Source organism: Alosa pseudoharengus, unplaced genomic scaffold, assembly GCF_046254945.1.
Source record: "Alosa pseudoharengus isolate Yale_2024_CS ecotype anadromous, Long Island Sound unplaced genomic scaffold, YU_APseudo_1.1 YU_APseudo_1.1_scf_8, whole genome shotgun sequence".
NCBI lineage: Eukaryota > Metazoa > Chordata > Actinopteri > Clupeiformes > Clupeidae > Alosa > Alosa pseudoharengus.
Genome location: NW_027468870.1, coordinates 5,453,226 through 5,480,709, shown reverse-complemented (window position 1 = coordinate 5,480,709; position 27,484 = coordinate 5,453,226). Strand labels below are relative to the sequence as shown.

The following is a 27,484-nucleotide window of genomic DNA, read 5'->3' as shown; positions in this document are numbered from 1 at the left end:
AACATTACCCCTCCGTAGGGGTGGATACAAAAATATCATGATATTTCTTGTCAAGGCAAAAATCTGTCTCGTGGAGAATAGGGGGGTGATGAGATCTCGTGCCAGAAGATGGCGATATACGGCTCTAGGCCGCAATATTTCTCGTCAAGGTAGATCTATCTCATTCGGTCTCGTCGAGAGGTATCCAGCTGTAGCCAGCATGACTGATGAGTCTGTCTGATTTAAAATTCAGAGATTTGCATATGAAGGAGGGAACAACCATAAGGTTTTCCATTCTACGTCTGCCTTAATGTTGAATACATCTGGGTGTTGACTGTCTCCTTCTTTTCTTCTGCTTGTGTTTCAGATACTCTCTTCAGGATGACTTACCGTGTGTTATACCTGCTTTTCTTAGTGCCCCTGTGGTCCTCCACCGAGCCAACAGGCCTCAAAGTGCGAATCACCACGAGAGCACAGGATGTCTGTAAGTTCTGCACATTGTATAAAGTACATACAGTATGTACATAAGGGTCATTCCGTGCCAAATCAACAGATTTAGAAAATCTTCCTGCCTGGCCCTCAATTTTCTACAAACATTATGTCAATAATCTCATAGTACCTGTAACAACAAACATGCAAAATGTTTAGTCTTGTATTATACGTTTTTCGATATATGGAAGCTTAAAAATGGGGTTGTGTCTAATAAATGAGAGTTGGTAAAAATGATAAGTTATAACTGCGTGTGTCTATGTGTGTGTGTGCATGCGTGCGTGTGAATGTGTGTGTACATGTACGTGTGGGTGTGCATGTGGGTGTGTGTGAGTGTGTTTTGTGTGTGTGTGTGTGTGTGTGTGTGCATAGATAGATAGATAGATAGATAGATAGATAGATAGATAGATAGATACTTTATTGATCCCCAGGGGAAATTCAAGGTCTCAGCAGCATACATACAACACAACCACATTCTTTAACATCAGAAAGAGTAATAAAGTATATAATATAAAAACACAACTAAGCAATAAGGACAGAAGATAAAGAATGCTAAATATACTAAAATACAAATTACATAACTAACACTTAATGCAATATATAAAAAAAAATATAAACAAATTACAAAAATACAGATTATACTAACACTTAATCTAAGTCATTCTAGAAATAGTATCCACATAGTGTTGATTAATCAATCAGAGGCGCTTGCAATGACTGAGGCAGGGACTGAGCCTGTGATTCTCTGTGCATAGTAAGATATGGTAAGGTGCTCTAGGTGCTCTGTGCGAATGAGTGTCATGGTGGTAGTGCAATGGTGATAGTGGTAGTGGTCATGGTGATAGTGCAAATGAGTAAGTCCAACAGTGCAGCAGTGCAGAAGTAAAGTAAAATTCAGAGTTAAAGTTCCTTTGGCCAGCATGTTAACTTGTGTGCCACATGCAGATGTTGTGGGTGGGATTTTGTGAAATTCTGCGCTGTGATTGGTTGTCATGTTCTATTTGGACATAGGGAGCCAATAGAAAGCCTCAATTTCCAGAGTTCTCCGCCTCCTAATTTTAATTCTGCGCCACTAGCTGACTAGTGTGAATTTAGGCTTCAACTAGTTTACTACTTACTATACTAGTAAACATTTGTGTACCTTACTAGTTGACTAGTAAAATATAGAAGAGCATTACTAGTTAACTAGTAAGATATGAAACATATAAACTAGTTAACTAGAGATAATTTGGGCCTTACTAGTTAACTAGTGAGCATTTTGGCTCTCACTAGTTAACTAGTTCACACAGAAATGGCTCACTAGTTAACTAGTGGTCACACCCCTTTGATTTGCATTACATTAAATACGTTTCGGTCACTGTCAGGTCTAGAACCTGGTCCGTCGGAGTGGCAAACTGACTTTTAACCCACTAGGCCACTGAGACTAATGACTCAAGTGTAGAGCAGACAAAGTAAGATTAACTGAGTTTATTTCAGGTTTTAGACACAAAAGCTCAGAAGATCCGAAAAAGTCAAAAACAGTCCAAAAAGTTAAATCCAAAAACATCAATCCAAGGCGTAATCCAGAAAAACAAAGTCCAAGAGCCAAGCCAGGGTTCAGATAACAGGGTTCAGTCCGAGGCAGGAAAGGCAAACAAATCCAATAGGAGAATCCAATACAGATACCTTAAATAGTCCGGGTCAACACAGAGGTAAAGAATCCACAGGGCAAAAATTTCCACAAATTTCCACAAAGGCTTAGAGCTTGAGACACACAGGGTTTCAGGAAGACTTAGCAAAGACACAGACAAAGAGCAGGGTTTAAATACACTGACACAATGAGGAAATGAGACATGTGACCAGAGACAATGAGGAACAGGTTAATTGGATAACAAGAGGATTGGGTAACAAGTGACTAGCTAGGGACAGAACTCTTGTTCTTGGCAACATCTAGTGGCCAAAATAGTTAATGCGTGATAGTTTCAGGCTATCAGTGAGTCTCTTCCCCATAGTAGGCTACTTTACTCACTGGCTCGACTTCGACTATCAGAATTCACAGGTTTCACTGGCTGAGTAGCAGCAAGCGAAATGATGGTTCCTGAAGCTCCTGAAGTAAATGCTGTTATCCTAACCAACAAAACATTTAGCGCAGCTTTGAAATCTTGTGAAATATGTCGTCCCGACCAGGCTGTTACTCCATGTATTTTAATAAATGCACAAATATCTGTGTTTAAACAATCATTTATGGAGGTGAGACATGGAAAAACAGTTTTAGGAAGATGAAAATACATTTGGGCCCACCAGGTAGGGGGTCGAGTTTTCCCATGTTATCCTATGGGGACTGACGGCCGGTGGGTCGATAAGCCTACTTATTTGGATGTGCTGTGCCTAACCCATGTAAAAACCTAGTGAAACGACATTTTTAACAATATAGCCTAAACATGATATAAATGGGAAAGCTTCTAGTTATAAACATGGCAGAATCATCCACAATGAGTTGTTATCAGACATGCACGAAGACATATAGGGGACATATATCCCCTTGTGTAATTCCTCGGAATTGCATTCCTAGTTGGGGGCCAAGCAGCGAAGCTGAGAGGACCTCATTGTGTTTCTACGTTTTCCTATTATTAGGGGTCCGAGCAGCGTAGCTGCAGGAACCCTATTGTTTCTGTACCGTTCATTTTTTGGCCAAAATTCTGTAAAAATCATACTGCAGCCTAAACCGTAACTCCAAAACTCTTGAAATTTTCAGGTATGGTTACCAGTACCCCCCTCTACCCATAACCCAAAATGTGGGGTACTGCACCCAAAGGTGGCGCTATTGAAAAAAAAAGTTAATTATGCTTATTTCTCCTTACCAGATTCACCTAGACTCAAAATTCTTTCAGAATATTAATCTCTAAACTCAGGTGCATCTTTTTGGCCCTGGTCTTATGGTCTACAAATGTTTACTTTTTCCACAATTTCATGGAAAAGCCAAACATTATAAAAAGTTTCACACTCTTCAAAAATAATCGAATCTTCACCAAAATTCTCACAGACAATGTTTAGACCAAGCCTCACAAAAGTTATCGCTCAGAATTTTGATATTTTGTTCCATTTCAGAGATATAGGCCAATAAAGTTAGACCACTTAGGCCTTTTTTCCTAGATCACCTATATTCCTATAAACCGTAAGTCCTAGAAACTTGACATTTTCAAGTATTGTTACCAGTACCCCCCACTACCCATAACCCAAATTTGGGGTACTGCACCCAAAGGTGGCGCTCTTGTCAAAAACGCTTATTTCTCCTTACCAGATTCACCTAGACTCAAAATTCTTTCATCATATTAATCTCTACATTCAGATGCATCTTTTTCACCCTGGTCTTATGCTCTAAAAATGTTTACTTTTGCCACAATTTCAGAGAAAAGCCAAACATCATAAAAAGTTTCACAGGCTTCAAAAATTATCAAATCTTCACCAAAATTCTCACAGACAATGTTTAGACAAAGCCTCACAAAAGTTTTCAAAAGAATTTGGATACGTTGTTCCATTTCAGAGATATAGGCCAATAAAGTTCGACCACTCAGCCCATTTCTCCTATATCACCTATATTCCTATATGAGTAATTTTTTTTTCTTGGATAACAACCATACAACCATCATTAGGTGGATACCATTAACAGTGCACATTTTCAGATATGTACTCTTTTTTATAAAGCCCTTAATTCTATTGTCAAATGTATGCTAGGAATTTTCTTGATGTTGTGTGTTTGCCAACACACATTTTCACCATTTGAATGTGACTGCTCAATGTGTATGATTGTCAGTGGCTGAGTGGGATAATGCCTAGCGCTGGTGTTTGTTAGGTTGAGAGTTCGAATCCTGCTAGAGCTTTAGGCTCAAGATGCACATGCTATTGGTTATTGAAGATTCACACTATTGAACAGCACCTGAATGACATCAGACAATTAACATTCACACTCATTAGTTGCCAAGAATCAGAATGCCGACACACTCTATGACATATAGGGGAACTTCTTTGTTTACTATTTTTCCTTCATCATTAAGTCTATCATATTTATATTTCATCCATTACTGTTCTTCTCTATAAATGTCTAATTGCCCCAGAATATCCAAAAGTTTTCAGGTGTATTTTTTCAGGAAAGCCCTTCATTTTATTGTCAAATATATACTTGGAGTTTTTCTTGTGTGTTTACCAACACACATTTTCACCATGTGAATGTGACTACCCAATATGTAGGATTGTCAGTGGCTCAGTGGTATAATGCCTAGTGCTGGTGTTTGTTAGGTTGAGGGTTCGAATCCCCGGTAGTGCTTTAAGCTCTAGCTCAAATACTATTGGTTATTGAAGATTCACACCATTGAACAGCACCTGAATGACATCAGGCAATCAACATTCACACTCATTAGTTGCCAAGAATCAGAATGCCGACACACTCTATGACATATAGGGGAACTTCTTTGTTTACTATTTTTCCTTCATCATTAAGTCTATCATATTTATATTTCATCCATTACTGTTCTTCTCTATAAATGTCTAATTGCCCCAGAATATCCAAAAGTTTTCAGGTGTACTCTTTCAGGAAAGCCCTTCATTTTATTGTCAAATGTATACTTGGAGTTTTTCTTGTGTGTTTACCAACACACATTTTCACCATTTGAATGTGACTGCTGAATGTGTATGATTGTCAGTGGCAGAGTGGGATAATGCCTAGTGCCGGAGTTTGTTAGGTTGAGAGTTCGAATCCTGCTAGAGCTTTAGGCTCAAGATGCACATGCTATTGGTTATTGAAGATTCACACTATTGAACAGCACCTGAATGACATCAGACAATTAACATTCACACTCATTAGTTGCCAAGAATCAGAATGCAGACACACTCTATGACATATAGGGGAACTTCTTTGTTTACTATTTTTCCTTCATCATTAAGTCTATCATATTTATATTTCATCCATTACTGTTCTTCTCTATAAATGTCTAATTGCCCCAGAATATCCAAAAGTTTTCAGGTGTATTTTTTCAGGAAAGCCCTTCATTTTATTGTCAAATATATACTTGGAGTTTTTCTTGTGTGTTTACCAACACACATTTTCACCATGTGAATGTGACTACCCAATATGTAGGATTGTCAGTGGCTCAGTGGGATAATGCCTAGTGCTGGTGTTTGTTAGGGTTGAGGGTTCGAATCCCCGGTAGTGCTTTAAGCTCTAGCTCGAATACTATTGGTTATTGAAGATTCACACCATTGAACAGCACCTGAATGACATCAGGCAATCAACATTCACACTCATCAGTTGCCAAGAATCAGAATGCCGAGACACTCTATGACATTCAGGGGAACTTCTTTGTTTACTATTTTTCCTTCATCATTAAGTCTATCATATTTATATTTAATCTATTAGTGTTCATCTCTACAAATGTCTAATCGCCCCTCCATGCTTGGAGTTTTTCTTGTGTATTTACGAACACACATTTTCACCATGTGAATGTGACTAGCCAATATGTAGGATTGTCAGTGGCTCAGTGGTATAATGCCTAGTGCTGGTGTTTGTTAGGTTGAGGGTTCGAATCCCCGGTAGTGCTTTAAGCTCTAGCTCGAATACTATTGGTTATTGAAGATTCACACCATTGAACAGCACCTGAATGACATCAGGCAATCAACATTCACACTCATTAGTTGCCAAGAATCAGAATGCCGACACACTCTATGACATATAGGGGAACTTCTTTGTTTACTATTTTTCCTTCATCATTAAGTCTATCATATTTATATTTCATCCATTACTGTTCTTCTCTATAAATGTCTAATTGCCCCAGAATATCCAAAAGTTTTCAGGTGTACTCTTTCAGGAAAGCCCTTCATTTTATTGTCAAATGTATACTTGGAGTTTTTCTTGTGTGTTTACCAACACACATTTTCACCATTTGAATGTGACTGCTGAATGTGTATGATTGTCAGTGGCAGAGTGGGATAATGCCTAGTGCCGGAGTTTGTTAGGTTGAGAGTTCGAATCCTGCTAGAGCTTTAGGCTCAAGATGCACATGCTATTGGTTATTGAAGATTCACACTATTGAACAGCACCTGAATGACATCAGACAATTAACATTCACACTCATTAGTTGCCAAGAATCAGAATGCCGACACACTCTATGACATATAGGGGAACTTCTTTGTTTACTATTTTTCCTTCATCATTAAGTCTATCATATTTATATTTCATCCATTACTGTTTTTCTCTATAAATGTCTAATTGCCCCAGAATATCCAAACGTTTTCAGGTGTATTTTTTCAGGAAAGCCCTTCATTTTATTGTCAAATATATACTTGGAGTTTTTCTTGTGTGTTTACCAACACACATTTTCACCATGTGAATGTGACTACCCAATATATAGGACTGTCAGTGGCTCAGTGGGATAATGCCTAGTGCTGGTGTTTGTTAGGTTGAGGGTTCGAATCCCCGGTAGTGCTTTAGGCTCTAGCTCGAATACTATTGGTTATTGAAGATTCACACCATTGAACAGCACCTGAATGACATCAGGCAATCAACATTCACACTCATCAGTTGCCAAGAATCAGAATGCCGACACACTCTATGACATATAGGGGAACTTCTTTGTTTACTATTTTTCCTTCATCATTAAGTCTATCATATTTATATTTAATCTATTAGTGTTCATCTCTACAAATGTCTAATCGCCCCTCCATGCTTGGAGTTTTTCTTGTGTTTTTACCAATACACATTTTCACCATGTGAATGTGACTGGCCAACATGTAGGATTGACAGTGGCTCAGTGGGATAATGCCTTGTACTGGTGATCCTTAGGTTGAGAGTTCAAATCCCACTTGAAGCTATTAGTGGGTTGTGGATGTTAGCATACTACAATAGAATGCTGTTGGGTTGTGGAGGATAACACACTATAACATTACAGCTACTTGTCAATATGGACTTGTAGTGCAAGGCAAGTATTACTGTATAATTATAAGCTGTAGCCTATAATTATTTGTTATTCTTATAATATTTGTCATTTCTTTGACAGAACAACTCTATATCGGTTAAGGATGTCACGCATGAAACAATGCTGCAGAAACATGAAAATACGACTTTGAGTTTAGTAGGCTATAATTTTCAGTTCCTGTTTATCTATTGCACAATGGGTAATAATTTAAAGGAATCATGTTGCAGTCTTGTAAATAGTGACCCTGCAAGATCCCTAGTCATTGCAAAATCATAGTCTGTGACTTAAAACTCTACTACTTGTCTTTAGATGTGAGAGGGTCTGAGACTGTAGTCTTTCAAAAATCTTTTCCAAATCTTTGCAAATCTTTCCAAAGTTTACCCGCTGGGAAACCCTGTAGCTCCGGAGCAGGGGCTCAGACCAGGATAAATTGTTTGCTCGCCCTCAGTTCGCTCTTTTGTTCATCTCAACCCAGCACCAGTGTGTCCTGCTCTGTGTGCGTCTTTGAGTTAACGTAAGTCATCACTTTAATCACCCTCACTATGACTTTTGTGATGTTTATCAGTTTGTAGAGTAGCTCTGCCATCCTGTGTAAAGTTAAGGTCTTTGTTTGTTGGTTTGGTGTGTTGGAGTCCCATGTGAGAGATGATTAGGTGATGTTGGTTGACTTGGGATGTCAAGTATTGTTTAGTTGTACCTTATATAGCCATATGATTTCAGTTTATTGTTCAAATGTCAATTGGTTTGTTTGTGAGTTGGGATCTGTACTGATTTACCCCATTTCACTGATTACTCCATTTTCTGTTTGTTTCCTCTTTGATGCAGCACACATACAAGTAAAGAACAAAAGAACAGATGAATTGAAACTCAAATAAAGTTAACTTGTGTTGCACCAAAACCTGCCATCTCCGTGTCATCACTCCATACCATTGAGCCTTCTGAGTCACACCATTGAACAGCACCTGAATGACATCAGGCAATTAACATTCACACTCATTACACACTGCTGGTGTTTGTTAGGTTGAGAGTTTGAATCCTGCTAGAGCTTGAAGCTCAAGATGCACATGCTATTGGTTATTGAAGATTGACACCATTGAACAGCACCTGAATGACATCAGGCAATTAACATTCACACTCATTAGTTGCCAAGAATCAGAATGCCGACACACTCTGACATATAGGGGAACTTCTTTGTTTACTACTTTTCCTTCATCATTAAGTCTATCATATTTATATTTTATCCATTACTGTTCTTCTCTATAAATGTCTAATTGCCCCAGAATATCCAAAAGTTTTCAGGTGTACTCTTTCAGGAAAGCGCTTCATTTTATTGTCAAATGTATACTTGGAGTTTTTCTTGTGTGTTTACCAACACACATTTTCACCATGTGAATGTGACTGCCTAATATGTCGGATTGTTAGTGGCTCAGAGGGATAATGCCTCGTGCTGGTGTTTGTTAGGTTGAGAGTTCGAATCCTGCTAGAGCTTTAGGCTCAAGATGCACATGCTATTGGTTATTGAAGAGTCACACCATTGAACAGCACCTGAATGACATCAGGCAATCAACATTCACACTCATTAGTTGCCAAGAATCAGAATGCCTACACACTCGAAGACATATAGGGGAACTTCTTTGTTTACTATTTTTCCTTCATCATTAAGTCTATCATATTTATATTTCATCCATTACTGTTCTTCTCTACAAATGTCTAATTGTCCCAGAATTTCCAAACGTTTTCAGGTGTTCTCTTTCAGGAAAGCCCTTTATTTTATTGTCAAATGTATACTTGGAGTTTTTCTTGTGTGTTTACCAATACACATTTTCACCATGTGAATGTGACTGGCAAATACACCACAAATACAATTCAATTCTGTGGGGAACACTGCCTTCCATTATCAAACCCTTCATCTTATCCACAACAAATAAATAGTCCTGTAGAATCAAGTATTGTTAGAATACTGTTGGGTTGTGGAGGTTAGCACACTATAATGTTACAGCACAGGGTAATCCTAATTTTATGCATCAAATTTATTCCAATCCAACTCAAAAGTTTTGAACGACACAAAGTGAAGGTTTTATCCAGATCAAAACCAAGAATAGATTATGTGATCTAATCCAATTTCAGGATCCTTGTTTCCCTTTGAACAACCCATTTTCAAGATTTGATCCAATCCGATAGCTGAAATCCGGTAACTGAAATCCGATAACCGAAATCCGATCACGTTTCTTTTGAACAATTGTGGCCAAACAATCAAAGCATATGTAAAACTAAAAAGCTATGCCATCATGTTCGTTTTGCTCGGACCCCGTAAATCACCGCTTGCGGTTATATTTATTATTATATGCAATGGGAGTCTATGGCAGCCCATAGAATCGTATGGTAAAAAGTTGGGAAATTTGGCACACTGATTGGGGACGGTCCCATGATTCATGTCACCAAGTTTCATGCCGGCAACTCGAACCCTCTAGCGCCACCAACAGGCCAAAGTTGGAAGTGCGTTCATGCACGTAACGTTTGACCTGTTGGTCCGATTTTCAAAAGTCAGGTATTGTTGGAATCCTTGGACCAAGCCGAGTTCAACGTCATTTTCCGCCATGATGGCTTTTCCGCCATTTTGGATTTCATCAAAAACACTTAAAATGTATCAGGGGTCACATACTTTCTCTGATTCCCACCAAATTTGACACAGATCATCTTCAGACCAAGCCTCACAAAAGTTATCACTTTTTGTCTTCGGAAGGATTACCATTCGCCCGTAAAAGCCAATCAAAATTTGCGGCGAAGCCGCCAAACAGGAAGTGAGCTCATATCTCAGCAACCCTTGCATGTATCACAACCAAACTTGGTACATTGACTCATGACCCCATCAGGAGGACCCTCAAGACATTTGGTGACCTTTGATCTCTAGGGGGCGCTGTAATTCACAAACATGCCTTTTGGCCTGTAGCTGCTGCTGTGCTTAGAATTAAATTGTACTAGTGGTGTCTGGTAATACTGTGAAAGGTCCTTAGGTCAACTGAGGGCAACTTGTCACATCAACATAATTTATTCGGCCGCCATATTTGATTTGATCAAAAACACCAACAATTTCACACAGGTCACAAATTTCATCTGATCTTCACCAAAATTGGCACAGACCATTTTCAGACCATGCCTTGTCACTTCATTTATTTCTGTAACAATTGATAGAAGCGTTCGCCCGTCACATCCAATCGAAATTTGTGGCGAAGCCGCCAAACAGGAAGTGAGCTCATATCTCAGCAATCGTTGCATGTATCAAAACCAACCTTGGTACATGGACTCATGACCCCATAAGGTGAATGCCGAAGAAATTGTGTGACCTTTGACCTCTAGGGTCACTGCAATTAGCAAAAATGCATTTTGCCTTGTAACTTTTGACGTGCTAGACGTGAAACTTGCTTTGACAGCTTATGGCCATACGTCTGATTGCAGCATTGAGCTAACAGCATTTCGTTGCCATAGTTACTCTGGCCTATCTGCTTGGCCCCCTCATTGCTGCTTGCAGCTATATTTATGAGTTGGTCTTTCATCCTAGACAATTTGAGGAGGCTAGGAATAATATTTGTCAAGATATTAATGCCCAAACATGGCACATGTTTTTCAAGCTGTAAAAATGAAAGAATTTCAAGGTCTGAAAAAGATATATAAGTTTTATATATAACATAAGTTTTGCACAACTGGTTTTAAGTAGTGATGGGCAAATGAAGCTTTGGCGAACCACTGAACCACAGCAGTGTGAACCTAGCGACACTAGCTAAAAAGCAAAAAGATGGCCGCCACACATACATTTTTCAACATAAAAGTCCTTAGCAAACCAATATTTTTGGTTACATATACTGGTTTGGGTAAGGACTTTTATGTTGAAAAATCTACATGTGGCAGCCATATTGGATTTTTTCATTAGTGTTGCTAGCTTCACACTGCTGTGGTTTAGTGGTTCACCAAAGCTTCATTTGCCCATCACTAGTTTTAAGACCCAGTGATGATATAGACAAGATTTTAACAAAATCTGAGATGGTTCAGCAACAACCTTATCTGATTTGACACGGAATGACCCGTTTTCCAACATTAGTCTTGCAACATTATTTTCACTGAACATCAAATTGTATTTGTGTTTGTGTTTGTGTTGTGTATTTGTGTTTGTGTTTTTGCAGTGAAAGATTTTGGTTTCAGTTTTTTGACGGAGCTAGTTGACAAACCTCTGACAGGTTCCGGCTCTTTTAAAAGGTAAAATAATTCTCAATACAATAATCATTCTTTTTTATAATTTTTTGAAAGATATGTAATGAATTCATTCATTATATGAATAGAAATATGTATTATGTATTTTATATTTATTTGTTTATTATTTGTGCATCTGCCCACACTAACGTGCCTAGATGCCATCCATCAGTCTGTGTGTTGCTCTCTTGTGGTTGCACTGTATCTCCCAAGGACTAAAAGTTATTGGGCAGCAAAAATGTTGTTGATGTATGAACAATAAATTACTAATGATGAACAATTCATTAACTAATAAGTAACAAAGGCTTAATAAATGATGAATTGTGTGTAGTTATTATAAAGTGTTACCCAATATAGATACAGTATATGCAGTGTATTAACAGAATATATTACAGAAAAACTGATTAAATATGGATATTTAGTATTAACCATATAAACAGATATGTACAGTATGTACAGCTATGTGCAGTGTGGTAACAGTACCATTGTAGTGCAGAAACAGTAACATTATAATAGTATTAAGAATAAGTGTGTGTGCAGGATGAAGAGCAGTAGAATATGGCTATGTATAAGTGTAATTACAGAATGTAAATTTGTAAATAGACACTATGGATGGGATAGGGTAGTGCAGTTGTGGGGGGGGGTGCTGGGGGATGTCCGCCTCCTTGTTGTCCCTGTCAAGGCTGCCATGGTCGTGGACACCAATAGGCACAGGCAAGGAGGCATCAGGCAGGGGTGGGGCTACTATTAGACCTAAGTGCAGCTTTTGACACTGTGAACCATAACATTTTATTACATCGCCTTGAGCACAGAGTTGGTCTAATAACAGGGACTGTTATTAGATGGCTTAGGTCATATCTAGAAGACAGGACTTTCTATGTGTCTATTGGCAACTGTACCTCTGCACCAGCTCCTCTGTCTTGTGGTGTCCCCCAGGGTTCCATCCTGGGACCACTACTGTTTAATATTTACATGCTCCCACTTGGCCAAATTATGAAGAATAACCTGCTTTCATACCAAACCAATGTCAATGACACTCAGATTTACTTGTATCTGTCCCCAGAGGACTTTAGCCCTCTGAAATCTCTTTATCAATTTCTTAAACAAATCAACAATTGGATGTCCCATAACTTCCTCCAGCTGAGGCAATCATTTTTGGTAAAAATAAAGATAGAATAAAAATGGCCACCCTTCTGGACACAAAAGGCGTTAAAGCCAAAAATGTGGTCAATAATCTGGGGGTTCTTATTGATCAAGATCTTACTTTCAATAACCACGTGAGAGCAGTTACTAAGTCAGCTATCTATCATTTGAGAACTATTACAAAATGAAGGGACTAATGCATGCCTTTATTTTTTAGTAGGATTGACTACTGCAACGCGGTATAGGCCTTCCAAAAAAGATCATAAAGCAAGTTCAGAGGATACAGAATGCAGCTGAGTCCTTACAAAAACGAGATCTGATCATATCACACCAATCCTGAAATCACTCCACTGGCTCCCAGTGAGTTTAAGGATTGATTTTAAAGCTCTCCTTCTGGGTCAGGCCGGGCTATCTGACATGATTCACCCTGTAAGACCTCTAAGATCACATAAAAGATGATCTGCTTACCAAACCAACAGTTAAAAGCAAACATGGTGAGGCCGCCTTTACTCGTTATGCTGCCCTATTATGGAATGAACTACCCGACAATATAAAATACGCCCCCACTGTTACCAGTTTCAAATCAAATCTGAAAAGTAAACTGTTTTCTGACAGCTTTTGATAGCCTGGTATGCCGCTCCAAACGAAACGCATGTCTCAAAATGAAACGCACCTCGTAAGAAACAGAGCTAGTGAGTGGAGCTGAGCGGTGCGAATATCCCGCTTCCTGCTCAGTTTGCTGTTCACTCGGCCGCTCCTCTGCTCAAATTTACATCAGGCCGCTCCGCTCAATTTTGCTCCCCACTCCACTTAAAAATCCTCCCGCTCCAGTGAAATCGCTCCACACTCACTCCAATTTAAAAGAGGGAGAAATAATCTACAACCCCAAAACAGAAAAAGTTGGGACGTTGTGTAAAATGCAAGTAAAAACAGAATGTGATAATATACAAGTCTTGTAAACCCATATTTAGCAGCAGAAAGATCATAGACATAGACAACATATCAAATGTTGAAAATGAAAAATTGGACTATTTCATGGAAAATATGTTCATTTTGAATTTTATGCCAGCAACATGTTTCAAAAAAAGTTGGGACGGGAACATGTTTACCACTGTGCTGCTTCACCTCTTCATTTAGAAACTGAGGAGACCATTTGCTAGAGTTTTTAGAATGATATGTTGTCCCATTACTCCCTGATACAGGATTACAGTTGCTCAACAGTATGGGGTATTCTTAGTCATGTTTTTCATTCCATTATGCACCATACTTGACCAATCTGAACTGCAGACAGACCATTTTAGCACCAGGATTCTTCCTCTATGGAGAAAATATTATTAAAATATGTGCTGAATTCATTTTGGCATTGTTTTCCTGAAATATTCAAGGTCTTCCCTGGAATAGACATTGCCTCGATGGCAGTATATGTTGCTCAAAACCTGTATCCATCATTCAGAATTGACCCTTTCTCCATGTTACCTCAGTCCATTTTAAACAAGCTCAGGCCCAGATAAGATGGTGGTATTTACTGTATCATGTCTCAATACAGTTTTGGCTGTTACAAATTTTGGCTGCAGTTTTTGAATTGAGTATCAAACTGTGCACATAGACAATGGTTATCAGAGGTTTTCCTGAGCCCATACAATGATAGGTCTAGAAACAAGTCTGGTGTTGATGCAGTGCCATCTGAGGTCCAAAAGACCACGAACATGGCCATCCCATTTGTTTTTCAGCTATTTCCCTTGTTTGCAAATATTTCTCTGGATTCTCTGAATGTTTTAATAATATTATGTCTGGTAGATGATGAACTCCCCAAATACTTCACAATTTCATGTTAAGAAGCATTAAAATTACATTGTTTCATCATTTGTGCACACAGAGTGATGAATACCCCTACACAGGGTAGGAATTTCACGGCAGCCACGACGGCCATGGCGTCGTTGCCCTTTGCAATGGCCGTGATGCCCCTTTGAAAATCAGAGGTTTACAGGCCACTGTGGCCTTGGTGCCCCCCTCTTTCAATGTTCTGGTTTGGGTCTGACTAATAGTGTATTTTATTAGCCAATGGTCTGTCAAAATAATCCTAGCATTCACAGCGCAAATTCATTTAGTCTTTTACACAGTGGAGAAAGTGACAGCGCACGGCAAGAAAGAAAGTGCGTCCAAATTCACCCATTCTTCTCAGTTGAACTACCCCTGAAGTAGCCTACTCATCATACAGACATCACAAGTATCACATCACATGAAAGAGCTTTTTCTCAGATTTTAAACAATGTTAGCCGCTAATTGCTGTGGTGAACGGTTAGCCGCTAATTGCTGTGGTGAACGGTTAGCCGCTAATTGCTGTGGTGAACGGTTAGCCGCTAATTGCTGTGGTGAACGGTTAGCCGCTAATTACTGTGGTGAACGGTTCGCGAGAAAAGTAAATAATATGATTAAATGTAATTGTATTATTCTGCATAATGACGGTTCTGCTCCTATCTCCCTACCCATTCATCTCCCTACCCATTCATCTCCCTACCCATTCATCTCGGTGTAATACTCCACAAACCCTTCATTCAACACATGACAAACCATATATCAAAATAAACAGCAGACCTTACCGAACACAAAGGTGTAACGCATCCTAATGTACAGTTAGCCGTTCCAGAGTAATCCAGTTTTGAATTTGCAGCAAATTTCGACATGCATGTCAACAAATTTGGGATTTAAGTTTTACAATGTGTTTCCATTTTTCTACATGATTTCATAACAGGCCAAATACAAAATAAATGTTACAAATATCGCTTAGATATCGGTAAATATTAAAATCAGAGGATATACAGCTGACTAAGAGTTTGAAAGTAGCCTTAATGATCACAAAAAGCAGGCATCTAGACTATTTGAGTTTCTTAAATTGTACAATACATGATTTCATAACAGGCCAAATATAAAATAAATGTTAAATATAGCCTAGATATCTGTAAATATTAGATGATCAGATGATTTACAGTTCTATGTAATATGTCATGTTTCATGTTTTTCTAATGTTTCATACAGTGATGCAGGTCTTCTGCTGTGAATAGGCTAAATACAACTTTGATCATTTTTATAGCCTGCTGTATACTACTGTACAGTTAAGTTTGGCCTGGGTGCCCTGACATGTGAAGTAGTGGAAGTGTGCACATCCCCACCGGTGAGGTGCAGGGCAAATGGAAATAGAACTGAAAAGGAATGAAATGCCCGCACTCTGCTAAAACTCCCATATATTTATCGTGATGCAACGTTTCGACCTGGCTGGGTCTTCCTGAGGCAAATGTGAAGAAGACCCAGCCGGTTCGAAACGTTGCAACACAATAAATATATGGGAGTTTTAGCAGAGTGCGGGCATTTAATTCATTTTCTGCCCTGACATGTGGCCTTTGTGCCCCCCACCAAATATGCCCAACTGAAGGCCAAGTGGTCTTGCCCCTAAAATGGTGAAATTCCAAGCCTGCCCCTACATCTTTACTTCTAAGAGAACCTGCCTCTCTGGGATGCTCTTTTTCATACCCAATCTTGTTGCCAGTTACCCTAATCAGTTGTGAAAAAATCCTCCTTTTGTTTTCTTTACCATTACACAACTTTTCCAGCATTTTTTTTACCCCCCGTCCCAACTTTTTTTGAAACATGTTGCTGGTATCAAATTCAAAATTAACATACATTTTCCATGAAATAGTCAAATTTGTCATTTTCAACATTTGATATGTTGTCTTTGTCCTTTTTGCAGCTAAATATGAGTTTAAGAGATTTGCAGATTATAATAATCTGTTTTTATTCACATTTTACACAATGTCCCAACTTTTTCTGTTTTAGGGGTTGTATAATGGCGGCCTTACATTGTACGATTTTGGTCTGTTTTCACAGTCGGTGACTAAATTTCCAAAGTCGGACAGATATCATGGGAGTTGTACTGGAAACGCGGCCCGCTCCCGTCAACTAGATTGTTAGGTGTAAGGTGCCAATCTTAGCGGTTTTAACTCAGTCGGAGTTAATCTTTTTGCTGTTACAATATCAATATCAAACATGTTTGATGCATTCAACATTCCCGGTAGAATTCTAAAACTTTTTTGCCTCTATGTGTCCAGTTACATAGTCTCTGTCTGTTCTTGTGAAATACATTTCTAAATAAATGCGACTTATAGTCTGGTGCGACTTATATGTTTTTTTCCTCTTCATGACGCATTTTTTGACTGATGTGATTTATACTCCGGAGCGACTTATAGTCCGGAAATACGGTATATATGTGCATATATTTTTTATCTATTTATTCACTTTTTAATTTAATCTATTACATTTCTATGGTTTTATATATTTCTATGGTTTTATTTGTTTTTTGTGAAGGACGTTGGGTTGCCTTGCTGTATGAAATGTGTATAAATATATATAAAATATATAAATAAATCTGCCTTGCCTTTCTGCTGGCCATCTCGGTGCCCTAAGCAGAATTGCGGTTCTGTTTGCAACTGTTTGCTATCTTAATGGAATACATTTTACTGGGCTTGGCATATCATGTGCTTCATCTAAATGCTTGGAAAACAAATTTTTGACTCACCAATTCCATTCTACAAAGGCAAAGTAGTAGACTAGTCTTCATATTCTTGTCTATGTTTCCAAATCACATTGATTGCAGCCTATGCACTGCAAAAAATGAAATCTAACCAAGTGTTATTAATCTTATATTAAGATTAAAAAATCTATTTGGTATTGTTTTTAGTATGAAAAGACTTACCTAGCGCCCTCTCAAAAGAACATTTTGACTTAATTTAAGAAGATTTTGACTTATTTTAAGGAGTCTTATCAAGACAAATTTGCTCAACGCACTGGCAGCCAAATTTGCTTGTTTTTAAGACACATTTGCTTAACGCACTGGCAGCCAAATTTGCTTGTTTTCAGGATGAGATGTCTTAAAACAAGTCAAACTTTTTTTAAATTAAGTGAAATGTTTTCACAAGGAAGCGCTAGGTAAGTCTCTTTATACTGAAAACAATACCAACTAGTTTTTTTTTATCTTGATATAAGATTAATAACACTTGGTGAGATTTTGTTAGATAAGCAGTTTTTGCAGTGTGCTAAAGATCCCTCTCACCAATCTGAGTTTAAAAATGGTCAGTAGTGGGAACTTCTTTCTAAAATTAAAAAGGAGATATACAATGGCAAGCCAGCTGGAATCTGCCACTCTGTTTCTCTCTTGTGTGCGCAAGATGCGTTCCCAATTAAGTGGAGTAAGTAAAGTTAGATCTGCTATGTGGTGGAGATTATCTGACTATGTTGTGGCTTGTTCCCCCTGTACACAATGCAAATGCTTTTGTTGTGGAGGATTAACAACAGGCAAAACAGGCTCTAGTTCCTTTCTCTTAATTTCCCTTTGCTGCAACTCTCGCTGGTAACTTTGTTAACTTCTCCAGCTGACTAGTAAAACTATAAAAACTTGGCTGCACAACAGCCATTCACCTGTGCTGGTTTACTAGAGCGCAGTGACGGAGGGGGCATTTGCGATATCCAAGGGGGTTGGTGGCGCAAACATTTCATGTCACATTTAACTCATTGAATGCCAAGCTGTTTTCGGGAGCTTTGTCCTAGAGTGCCAGCAATCTAGACCATTGCTGATGATTTGTGTACAGCCACAGCATATTCTGTGTTATAGCTATGAACACGTACAATAGCTCGATTAAAAGGTGAAACTTTAAGCTCTCAGTGCGTGCAAACCGTGTATTTCTACACGCCTCCGTTCCTGAGAAATCCCAAGCTAAACAGCGGCTAGTTTTCATCAAAATCGCTGTTTTTTTCTAGAAATGGAGATAAACGTCTTTCATGAAATATGAAGTGTTGCCTGTTACTTACTCGTGTAAACGTTCCGGGAAGTGATCAGTGAGACCTGGCGAGACTGCCACCTCGTGATAGACCCACGAAAATGGCCTGGTTTTGACCTGACGTGCATGCGTCACTGATTCGACCCAAAGCGGCAACCGAGTTATGATAATATGTCCAGATAAAATGTCCAGATTGTCCGTTTTCATGAGTTTCACGATCGTCATATAGTTCATTTCTATTCATCACAGAGTTCCCAAAATCACATATAAGGTGTATTAGAGTGTCTAGTTTCGTAATTTAAAAAAAAAGCTAAAAACGTAATATTACGTTTTTGGCACTCAACGCATGGGAAGGAGTTAAGGAATTAATGCCTAATGTTATCCGCGAGTAGTAAAAACCCAGCTAACCACCAAAAACTCAGCTGTTCTACCAGCTAAGGTTCTTAGACTACATGCTGCTAACTGCTGATAACTTTGCCTGTTTAAAGAGTTTTGTCTCTGCGATTTACTTTGTTGTAATAAGAACAAACTAGTTAATTTGCAAGCATGTGTATTGAACTTAATTTGCGCTGCGGTGTTGATTGATGCTAACCTTTAGTGAACACCAAGCTGAATTGTCATTCGGCCGCAGTTTGTGTGTGTGTGTGCGTGGAGAGAGAGAGAGAGGAGAAGCCATGTCAGTTTTCTGCTATCGACTACTGTAGTTGCACGAAAGGCTCTCAGTGAGCTTGTTTGTTTCCTATGTATTTATTAGTGTCTACACGGACCCAGTTTGCACCTAGTGATTTAGCATGTTACGATAAAGAAGGACGTGTAGACACTAATTACATTCAGAATAGCGGCAGGTTCAAACACACCTGGCTCCACAGGAAACAAACGAGCTCACCGAGAGCCTTTCATGCAACTAGTCCATTGCAACGAAGCTGAAGTTGGCCGCACATTCAGAATGCGGTGTAGTTAAGTTTCGATTCCACCTTAAATATTACAATTTTCTACCGACAGGGGGCAGCGCTGACTGCAAATACGCGATGACACTGGCATTTGCCTAGTAGTAGACGAACATAGGCTACTCCTCACAGACGAATAAAAGCCTTTTTTCTGGTGACTCCATTGTCGACCAATCTTTAAGTAAATGATACAACATGCTTTCTGTCAAATAAATCGGTTCATATTGCACTTGTTTTGTGGGGGCTTTTCTATTCTTTCTTTACATGAGCTATATTTCATATTTTACAATTTATGCACTAGATTTGATACCCATTGCTCACACATGATTTGCCGTGAGATATTACACCACATCCCGATACTACCGTCTCACAGCGTTCATATGACACCCAGCATGCCAAATTTCGTCGTGGAAAATGCCCATTTTTTTTACATTTAAATGACTATATTTCATATTCCACAGTATATGCACTAGATATGATACCTATGGTCCATACATCATTTGCCGTGAAATATTACACCACATCCCGAAACTACAGTCTCTGTGCTTTCATTTGACACCATGCATGGCCAATTTCGTCGTGGAAAATGGCCATATTTCATAGATTTAATTTACATGAGCTATATTTCATATTCCACAATTGATGCACTAGATTTGATACCTATAGCCCATACATCATTTGCCGTGAAATATTACACCACATCTCGATACTGCAGTCTCTGAGCTTTCATATGACACCCTGCATGCCAAATTTCGTTGTGGAAAATGGCCATATTTTATAGATTTACTTTACATGAGCTATATTTCATATATTACCATTTGTGCACTTGATTTGATGCCTATTGCCCACACATCATTTGCCGTGAAATATTACACCACATCCCGAAACTACAGTCTCTGAGCTTTCATTTGACACAATGCATGGCCAATTTCGTCGTGGAAATTTACCCTTTTATTACAATTGAAATTACATGAGCTGTTTTTCATATTCCACAATGTATGCACTGGACTTGATACCTATTGCCCACACAACATTTGCCGTAAAATATTACACCACATCCCGATACTACCGTCTCACAGCGTTCATATGACACCCTGCATGCCAAACTTCGTCGTGGAAAATGGCCATTTTTCTTACATTTTAATTACATGAACTATATTTCATATTCCACAGTATATGCACTAGATTTGATACCTATGGCCCATACATCATTTGCCGTGAAGTATTACACCACATCCCGAAACTACAGTCTCTGAGCTTTCATATGACACCTTGCAAGCCAAATTCCATCGTGGAAAATGGCCATTTTCCTTACATTTAAGTTACATGAGCTATATTTCATATTCCACAATTTATGCACTAGATTTGATACCTATTGCCCACACATCATTTGCCGTGAAATATTACACCACATCCCGATACTACAGTCTCTGAGCTTTCATATGACACCCTGCATGCCAAATTTCGTTGTGGAAAATGGCCATATTTTATAGATTTACTTTACATGAGCTATATTTCATATATTACCATTTGTGCACTTGATTTGATGCCTATTGCCCACACATCATTTGCCGTGAAATATTACACCACATCCCGAAACTACAGTCTCTGAGCTTTCATTTGACACCATGCGTGGCCAATTTCGTCGTGGAAATTCACCCTTTTATTACAATTGAAATTACATGAGCTGTTTTTCATATTCCACAATGTATGCACTGGACTTGATACCTATTGCCCACACAACATTTGCCGTAAAATATTACACCACATCCCGATACTACCGTCTCACAGCGTTCATATGACACCCAGCATGCCAAACTTAATCGTGGAAAATGGCCATTTTTCTTACATTTAAATTACATGAACTATATTTCATATTCCACAGTATATGCACTAGATTTGATACCTATGGTCCATACATCATTTGCCGTGAAATATTACACCACATCCCGAAACTACAGTCTCTGAGCTTTCATATGACACCTTGCATGCCAAATTCCATCGTGGAAAATGACCATATTTTATAGATTTACTTTACATGAGCTATATTTCATATTTTACAATGTATGCACTAGATTTGATACCCATTGCTCACACATGATTTGCCGTGAGATATCACACCACATCCCGATACTACAGTCTCTGAGCTTTCATTTGACACCATGTATGGCCAATTTCGTCGTGAAAATTCACCCTTTTATTACAATTGAAATTCCATGAGCTGTTTTTCATATTCCACAATGTATGCACTAGACTTGATACCTATTGCCCACACAACATTTGCCGTGAAATATTACACCACATCCCGATACTACCGTCTCACAGCGTTCATATGACACCCAGCATGCCAAACTTCGTCGTGGAAAATGGTCATTTTTCTTACATTTAAATTACATGAACTATATTTCATATTTTACAATTTATGCACTAGATTTGATACCTATTGCCCACACATCATTTGCCGTGAAATTTTACACCACATCCCGAAACTACAGTCTCTGAGCTTTCATTTGACACCATGCATGGCCAATTTCGTCGTGGAAATTCACCCTTTTATTACAATTGAAATTACATGAGCTGTTTTTCATATTCCACAAATGTATGCACTAGATTTGATGCCTATTGCCCAAACATCATTTGCCGTAAAATATTACACCACATCCCGATACTACCATCTCAAAGCGTTCCTTTGACACCCTACATGCCAAATGTCGTCGTGGAAAATGGCCATTTTCCTTACATTTAAGTTACATGAGCTATATTTCATATTTGACAAATTATGCACTAGATTTGATGCCTATTGCCCACACATAATTTGCCGTGAAATATTACACCCTATCCCGATACTACCGTCTCACAGCGTTCCTATGACACCATGCATGCCAAATTCCATCGTGGAAAATGGCCCTTTTTCATAGATTTAATTTACATGAGCTATATTTCATATTCCACAATTTATGCACTAGATTTGATACCTATGGCCCATACATAATTTGCCGTGAAATATTACACCACATCCCGAAACTACAGTCTCTGTGCTTTCATATGACACCTTGCATGCCAAATTCCATCGTGGAAAATGGCCATTTTCCTTACATTTAAGTTAAATGAGCTATATTTCATATTTTACAATTTATGCACTAGATTTGATACCTATTGCCCACACATCATTTGCCGTGAAATATTACACCACATCCCGAAACTACAGTCTCTGAGCTTTCATTTGACACCATGCGTGGCCAATTTCGTCGTGGAAATTCACCCTTTTATTACAATTGAAATTACATGAGCTGTTTTTCATATTCCACAAATGTATGCACTAGATTTGATGCCTATTGCCCAAACATCATTTGCCGTAAAATATTACACCACATCCCGATACTACCATCTCACATCGTTCCTATGACACCCTGCATGCCAAATTTCGTCGTGGAAAATGGCCATTTTCCTTACATTTAAGTTACATGAGCTATATTTCATATTTGACAAATTATGCACTAGATTTGATGCCTATTGCCCACACATCATTTGCCGTGAAATATTACACCCTATCCCGATACTACCGTCTCACAGCGTTCCTATGACACCCTGCATGCCAAATTCCATCGTGGAAAATGACCCTTTTTCATAGATTTAATTTACATGAGCTATATTTCATATTTGACAAATTATGCACTAGATTTGATGCCTATTGCCCACACATCATTTGCCGTGAAATATTACACCCTATCCCGAAACTACAGTCTCTGAGCTTTCATATGACACCTTGCATGCCAAATTCCATCGTGGAAAATGGCCATTTTCCTTACATTTAAGTTAAATGAGCTATATTTCATATTTTACAATTTATGCACTAGATTTGATACCTATTGCCCACACATCATTTGCCGTGAAATATTACACCACATCCCGAAACTACAGTCTCTGAGCTTTCATTTGACACCATGCATGGCCAATTTCGTCGTGGAAATTCACCCTTTTATTACAATTGAAATTACATGAGCTGTTTTTCATATTCCACAAATGTATGCACTAGATTTGATGCCTATTGCCCAAACATCATTTGCCGTAAAATATTACACCACATCCCGATACTACCATCTCACATCGTTCCTATGACACCCTGCATGCCAAATTTCGTCGTGGAAAATGGCCATTTTCCTTACATTTAAGTTACATGAGCTATATTTCATATTTGACAAATTATGCACTAGATTTGATGCCTATTGCCCACACATCATTTGCCGTGAAATATTACACCCTATCCCGATACTACCGTCTCACAGCGTTCCTATGACACCCTGCATGCCAAATTCCATCGTGGAAAATGACCCTTTTTCATAGATTTAATTTACATGAGCTATATTTCATATTTGACAAATTATGCACTAGATTTGATGCCTATTGCCCACACATCATTTGCCGTGAAATATTACACCCTATCCCGAAACTACAGTCTCTGAGCTTTCATATGACACCTTGCATGCCAAATTCCATCGTGGAAAATGGCCATTTTCCTTACATTTAAGTTAAATGAGCTATATTTCATATTTTACAATTTATGCACTAGATTTGATACCTATTGCCCACACATCATTTGCCGTGAAATATTACACCACATCCCGAAACTACAGTCTCTGAGCTTTCATTTGACACCATGCATGGCCAATTTCGTCGTGGAAATTCACCCTTTTATTACAATTGAAATTACATGAGCTGTTTTTCATATTCCACAAATGTATGCACTAGATATGATGCCTATTGCCCAAACATCATTTGCCGTAAAATATTACACCACATCCCGATACTACCATCTCACAGCGTTCCTATGACACCCTGCATGCCAAATTTCGTCGTGGAAAATGGCCATTTTCCTTACATTTAAGTTACATGAGCTATATTTCATATTTGACAAATGATTTGATGCCTATTGCCCACACATCATTTGCCGTGAAACATTACACCCTATCCCGATACTAATGTCTCACAGCGTTCCTACACCCTGCATGCCAAATTCCATCGTGGAAAATGGCCCTTTTTCATAGATTTAATTTACATGAGCTATATTTCATATTCCACAATTTATGCACTAGATTTGATACCTATGGCCCAAACATAATTTGCCGTGAAATATTACACCACATCCCGATACTGCAGTCTCTGAGCTTTTATATGACACCATGCATGGCCAATTTCGTTGTGGAAAATGGACATATTTCATAGATTTAATTTACATGAGCTATATTTCATATTTTACCATACTTAATACCTATTGCCCACACATCATTTGCCCTGAAATATTACACCTCATCCCGATACAGTCTTTGAGCTTTCATATGACACCCTGCATGCCAAATTCTATTGTGGAAAATGGCCATTTTTCATACATGTAATTTATATGAGCTATATTTCATATTTTACAATTTATTCACTAGATTTGATACCTATTGCCCATACATCAATTACACCATATCCCGATACTACAGTCTCTCAGCTTTCATTTGCCACCATGCATGGCCAATTTTGTCATGGAAAATCCCCATTTCATTACAATTGAAATTCTATGAGCTATATTTCATGTTTTACGATTTATGCAGATTTGATCCCTATTTGGCGTGACATACAGCACATCCAGATTTAACAGACTTTGCACTACTTAAAAAATCTCACAAATTCTATGTGTGCTCATGTATAGCATAAATGAGAATTGCTCTCTTATTTCACACTTCTACTGTCAGTCATAACTGTTGAAATCTGACAATGATCACGAGGAGCGTGTAATTACATCCATTGTGCAGTTATTCTTTTTTTCTGAAATATAGCTCATGTAACTTAAATGTAAGGAAAATGGCCATTTTCCACGATGGAATTTGGCATGCAAGGTGTCATATGAAAGCTCAGAGACTGTAGTTTCGGGATGTGGCGTAATATTTTACGGCAAATGATGTTTGGGCAATAGGCATCAAATCAAGTGCAAAAATGGTAAAATATGAAATAAGTAAATCTATAAAATATGGCCATTTTCCACGACGAAAGTTGGCATGCAGGGTGTCATATGAAAGCTCAGAGACTGTAGTTTCGGGATGTGGTGTAATATTTTACGGCAAATGATGTTTGGGTAATAGGCATCAAATCAAGTGCACAAATGGTAAAATATGAAATAAGTAAATCTATAAAATATGGCCATTTTCCACGACGAAAGTTGGCATGCAGGGTGTCACATGAAAGCTCAGAGACTGTAGTTTCGGGATGTGGTGTAATATTTTACGGCAAATGATGTTTGGGTAATAGGCATCAAATCAAGTGCACAAATGGTAAAATATGAAATAAGTAAATCTATAAAATATGGCCATTTTCCACAACGAAAGTTGGCATGCAGGGTGTCATATGAAAGCTCAGAGACTGTAGTATCGGGATGTGGTGTAATATTTCACGGCAAATGATGTGTGGGCAATAGGTATCAAATCTAGTGCATAAACTGTGGAATATGAAATATAGCTCATGTAAATTAAATCTATGAAATATGCCCATTTTCCACGACGAAATTGGCCATGCATGGTGTCAAATGAAAGCTCAGAGACTGTAGTATCGGGATGTGGTGTAATATTTCACGGCAAATGATGTATGGGCCATAGGTATCAAATCTAGTGCATAAATTGTAAAATATGAAATATGGCTCATGTAAATTAAATCTATGAAAAAGGGCCATTTTCCACGATGGAATTTGGCATGCAAGGTGTCATATGAAAGCACAGAGACTGTAGTTTTGGGATGTGGTGTAATATTTCACGGCAAATGATGTATGGGCCATAGGTATCAAATCTAGTGCATATACTGTGGAATATGAAATATAGTTCATTTAATTAAAATGTAAGAAAAATGGCCATTTTCCACGACGAAGTTTGGCATGCAGGGTGTCATATGAACGCTGTGAGACGGTAGTATCGGGATGTGGTGTAATATTTTACGGCAAATGTTGTGTGGGCAATAGGTATCAAGTCCAGTGCATACATTGTGGAATATGAAAAACAGCTCATGTAATTTCAATTGTAATAAAAGGGTAAATTTCCACGACAAAATTGGCCATGCATGGTGTCAAATGAAAGCTCAGAGACTGTAGTATCGGGATGTGGTGTAATATCTCACGGCAAATGATGTGTGAGCAATAGGTATCAAATCTAGTGCATAAATTGTGGAATATGAAATATAGCTCATGTAAATTAAATCTATGAAATAGGCCCATTTTCCACTACGAAATTGGCCATGCATGGTGTCAAATGAAAGCTCAGAGACTGTAGTATCGGGATGTGGTGTAATTTTTCACGGCAAATGATGTGTGGGCAATGGGTATCAAATCTAGTGCATAAATTGTAAAATATGAAATATAGCTCATGTAACTTAAATGTAAGGAAAATGGCCATTTTCCACGATGGAATTTGGCATGCAAGGTGTCATATGAAAGCTCAGAGACTGTAGTCTCGGGATGTGGTGTAATATTTCACGGCAAATGATGTATGGACCATAGGTATCAAATCTAGTGCATATACTGTGGAATATGAAATATAGTTCATGTAATTTAAATGTAAGAAAAATGGCCATTTTCCACGACGAAGTTTGGCATGCTTGGTGTCATATGAACGCTGTGAGACGGTAGTATCGGGATGTGGTGTAATATTTTACGGCAAATGATATTTGGGCAATAGGCATCAAATCTAGTGCATATATTTGTGGAATATGAAAAACAGCTCATGTAGTTTCAATTGTAATAAAAGGGTAAATTTCCACGACAAAATTGGCCATGCATGGTGTCAAATGAAAGCTCAGAGACTGTAGTATCGGGATGTGGTGTAATATTTCACGGCAAATGATGTGTGGGCAATAGGTATCAAATCTAGTGCATAAATTG

General features: G+C 38.3%; 1 protein-coding gene across 1 annotated transcript in view; it reads left to right on the top strand.

Moving 5' to 3' along the window:
- LOC143111485 (phospholipid transfer protein-like) overlaps positions 1 to 27,484 on the top strand; it is a 104,871-nt gene that overhangs the window by 21,081 nt on the left and 56,306 nt on the right. The window contains exons 2-3 of the mRNA XM_076273730.1: positions 347 to 463; positions 11,594 to 11,666. Of these exons, the coding sequence (XP_076129845.1) occupies positions 361 to 463; positions 11,594 to 11,666 (176 nt within the window). The 5' untranslated portion in view covers positions 347 to 360. The remainder of the gene's footprint in view (positions 1 to 346; positions 464 to 11,593; positions 11,667 to 27,484) is intronic.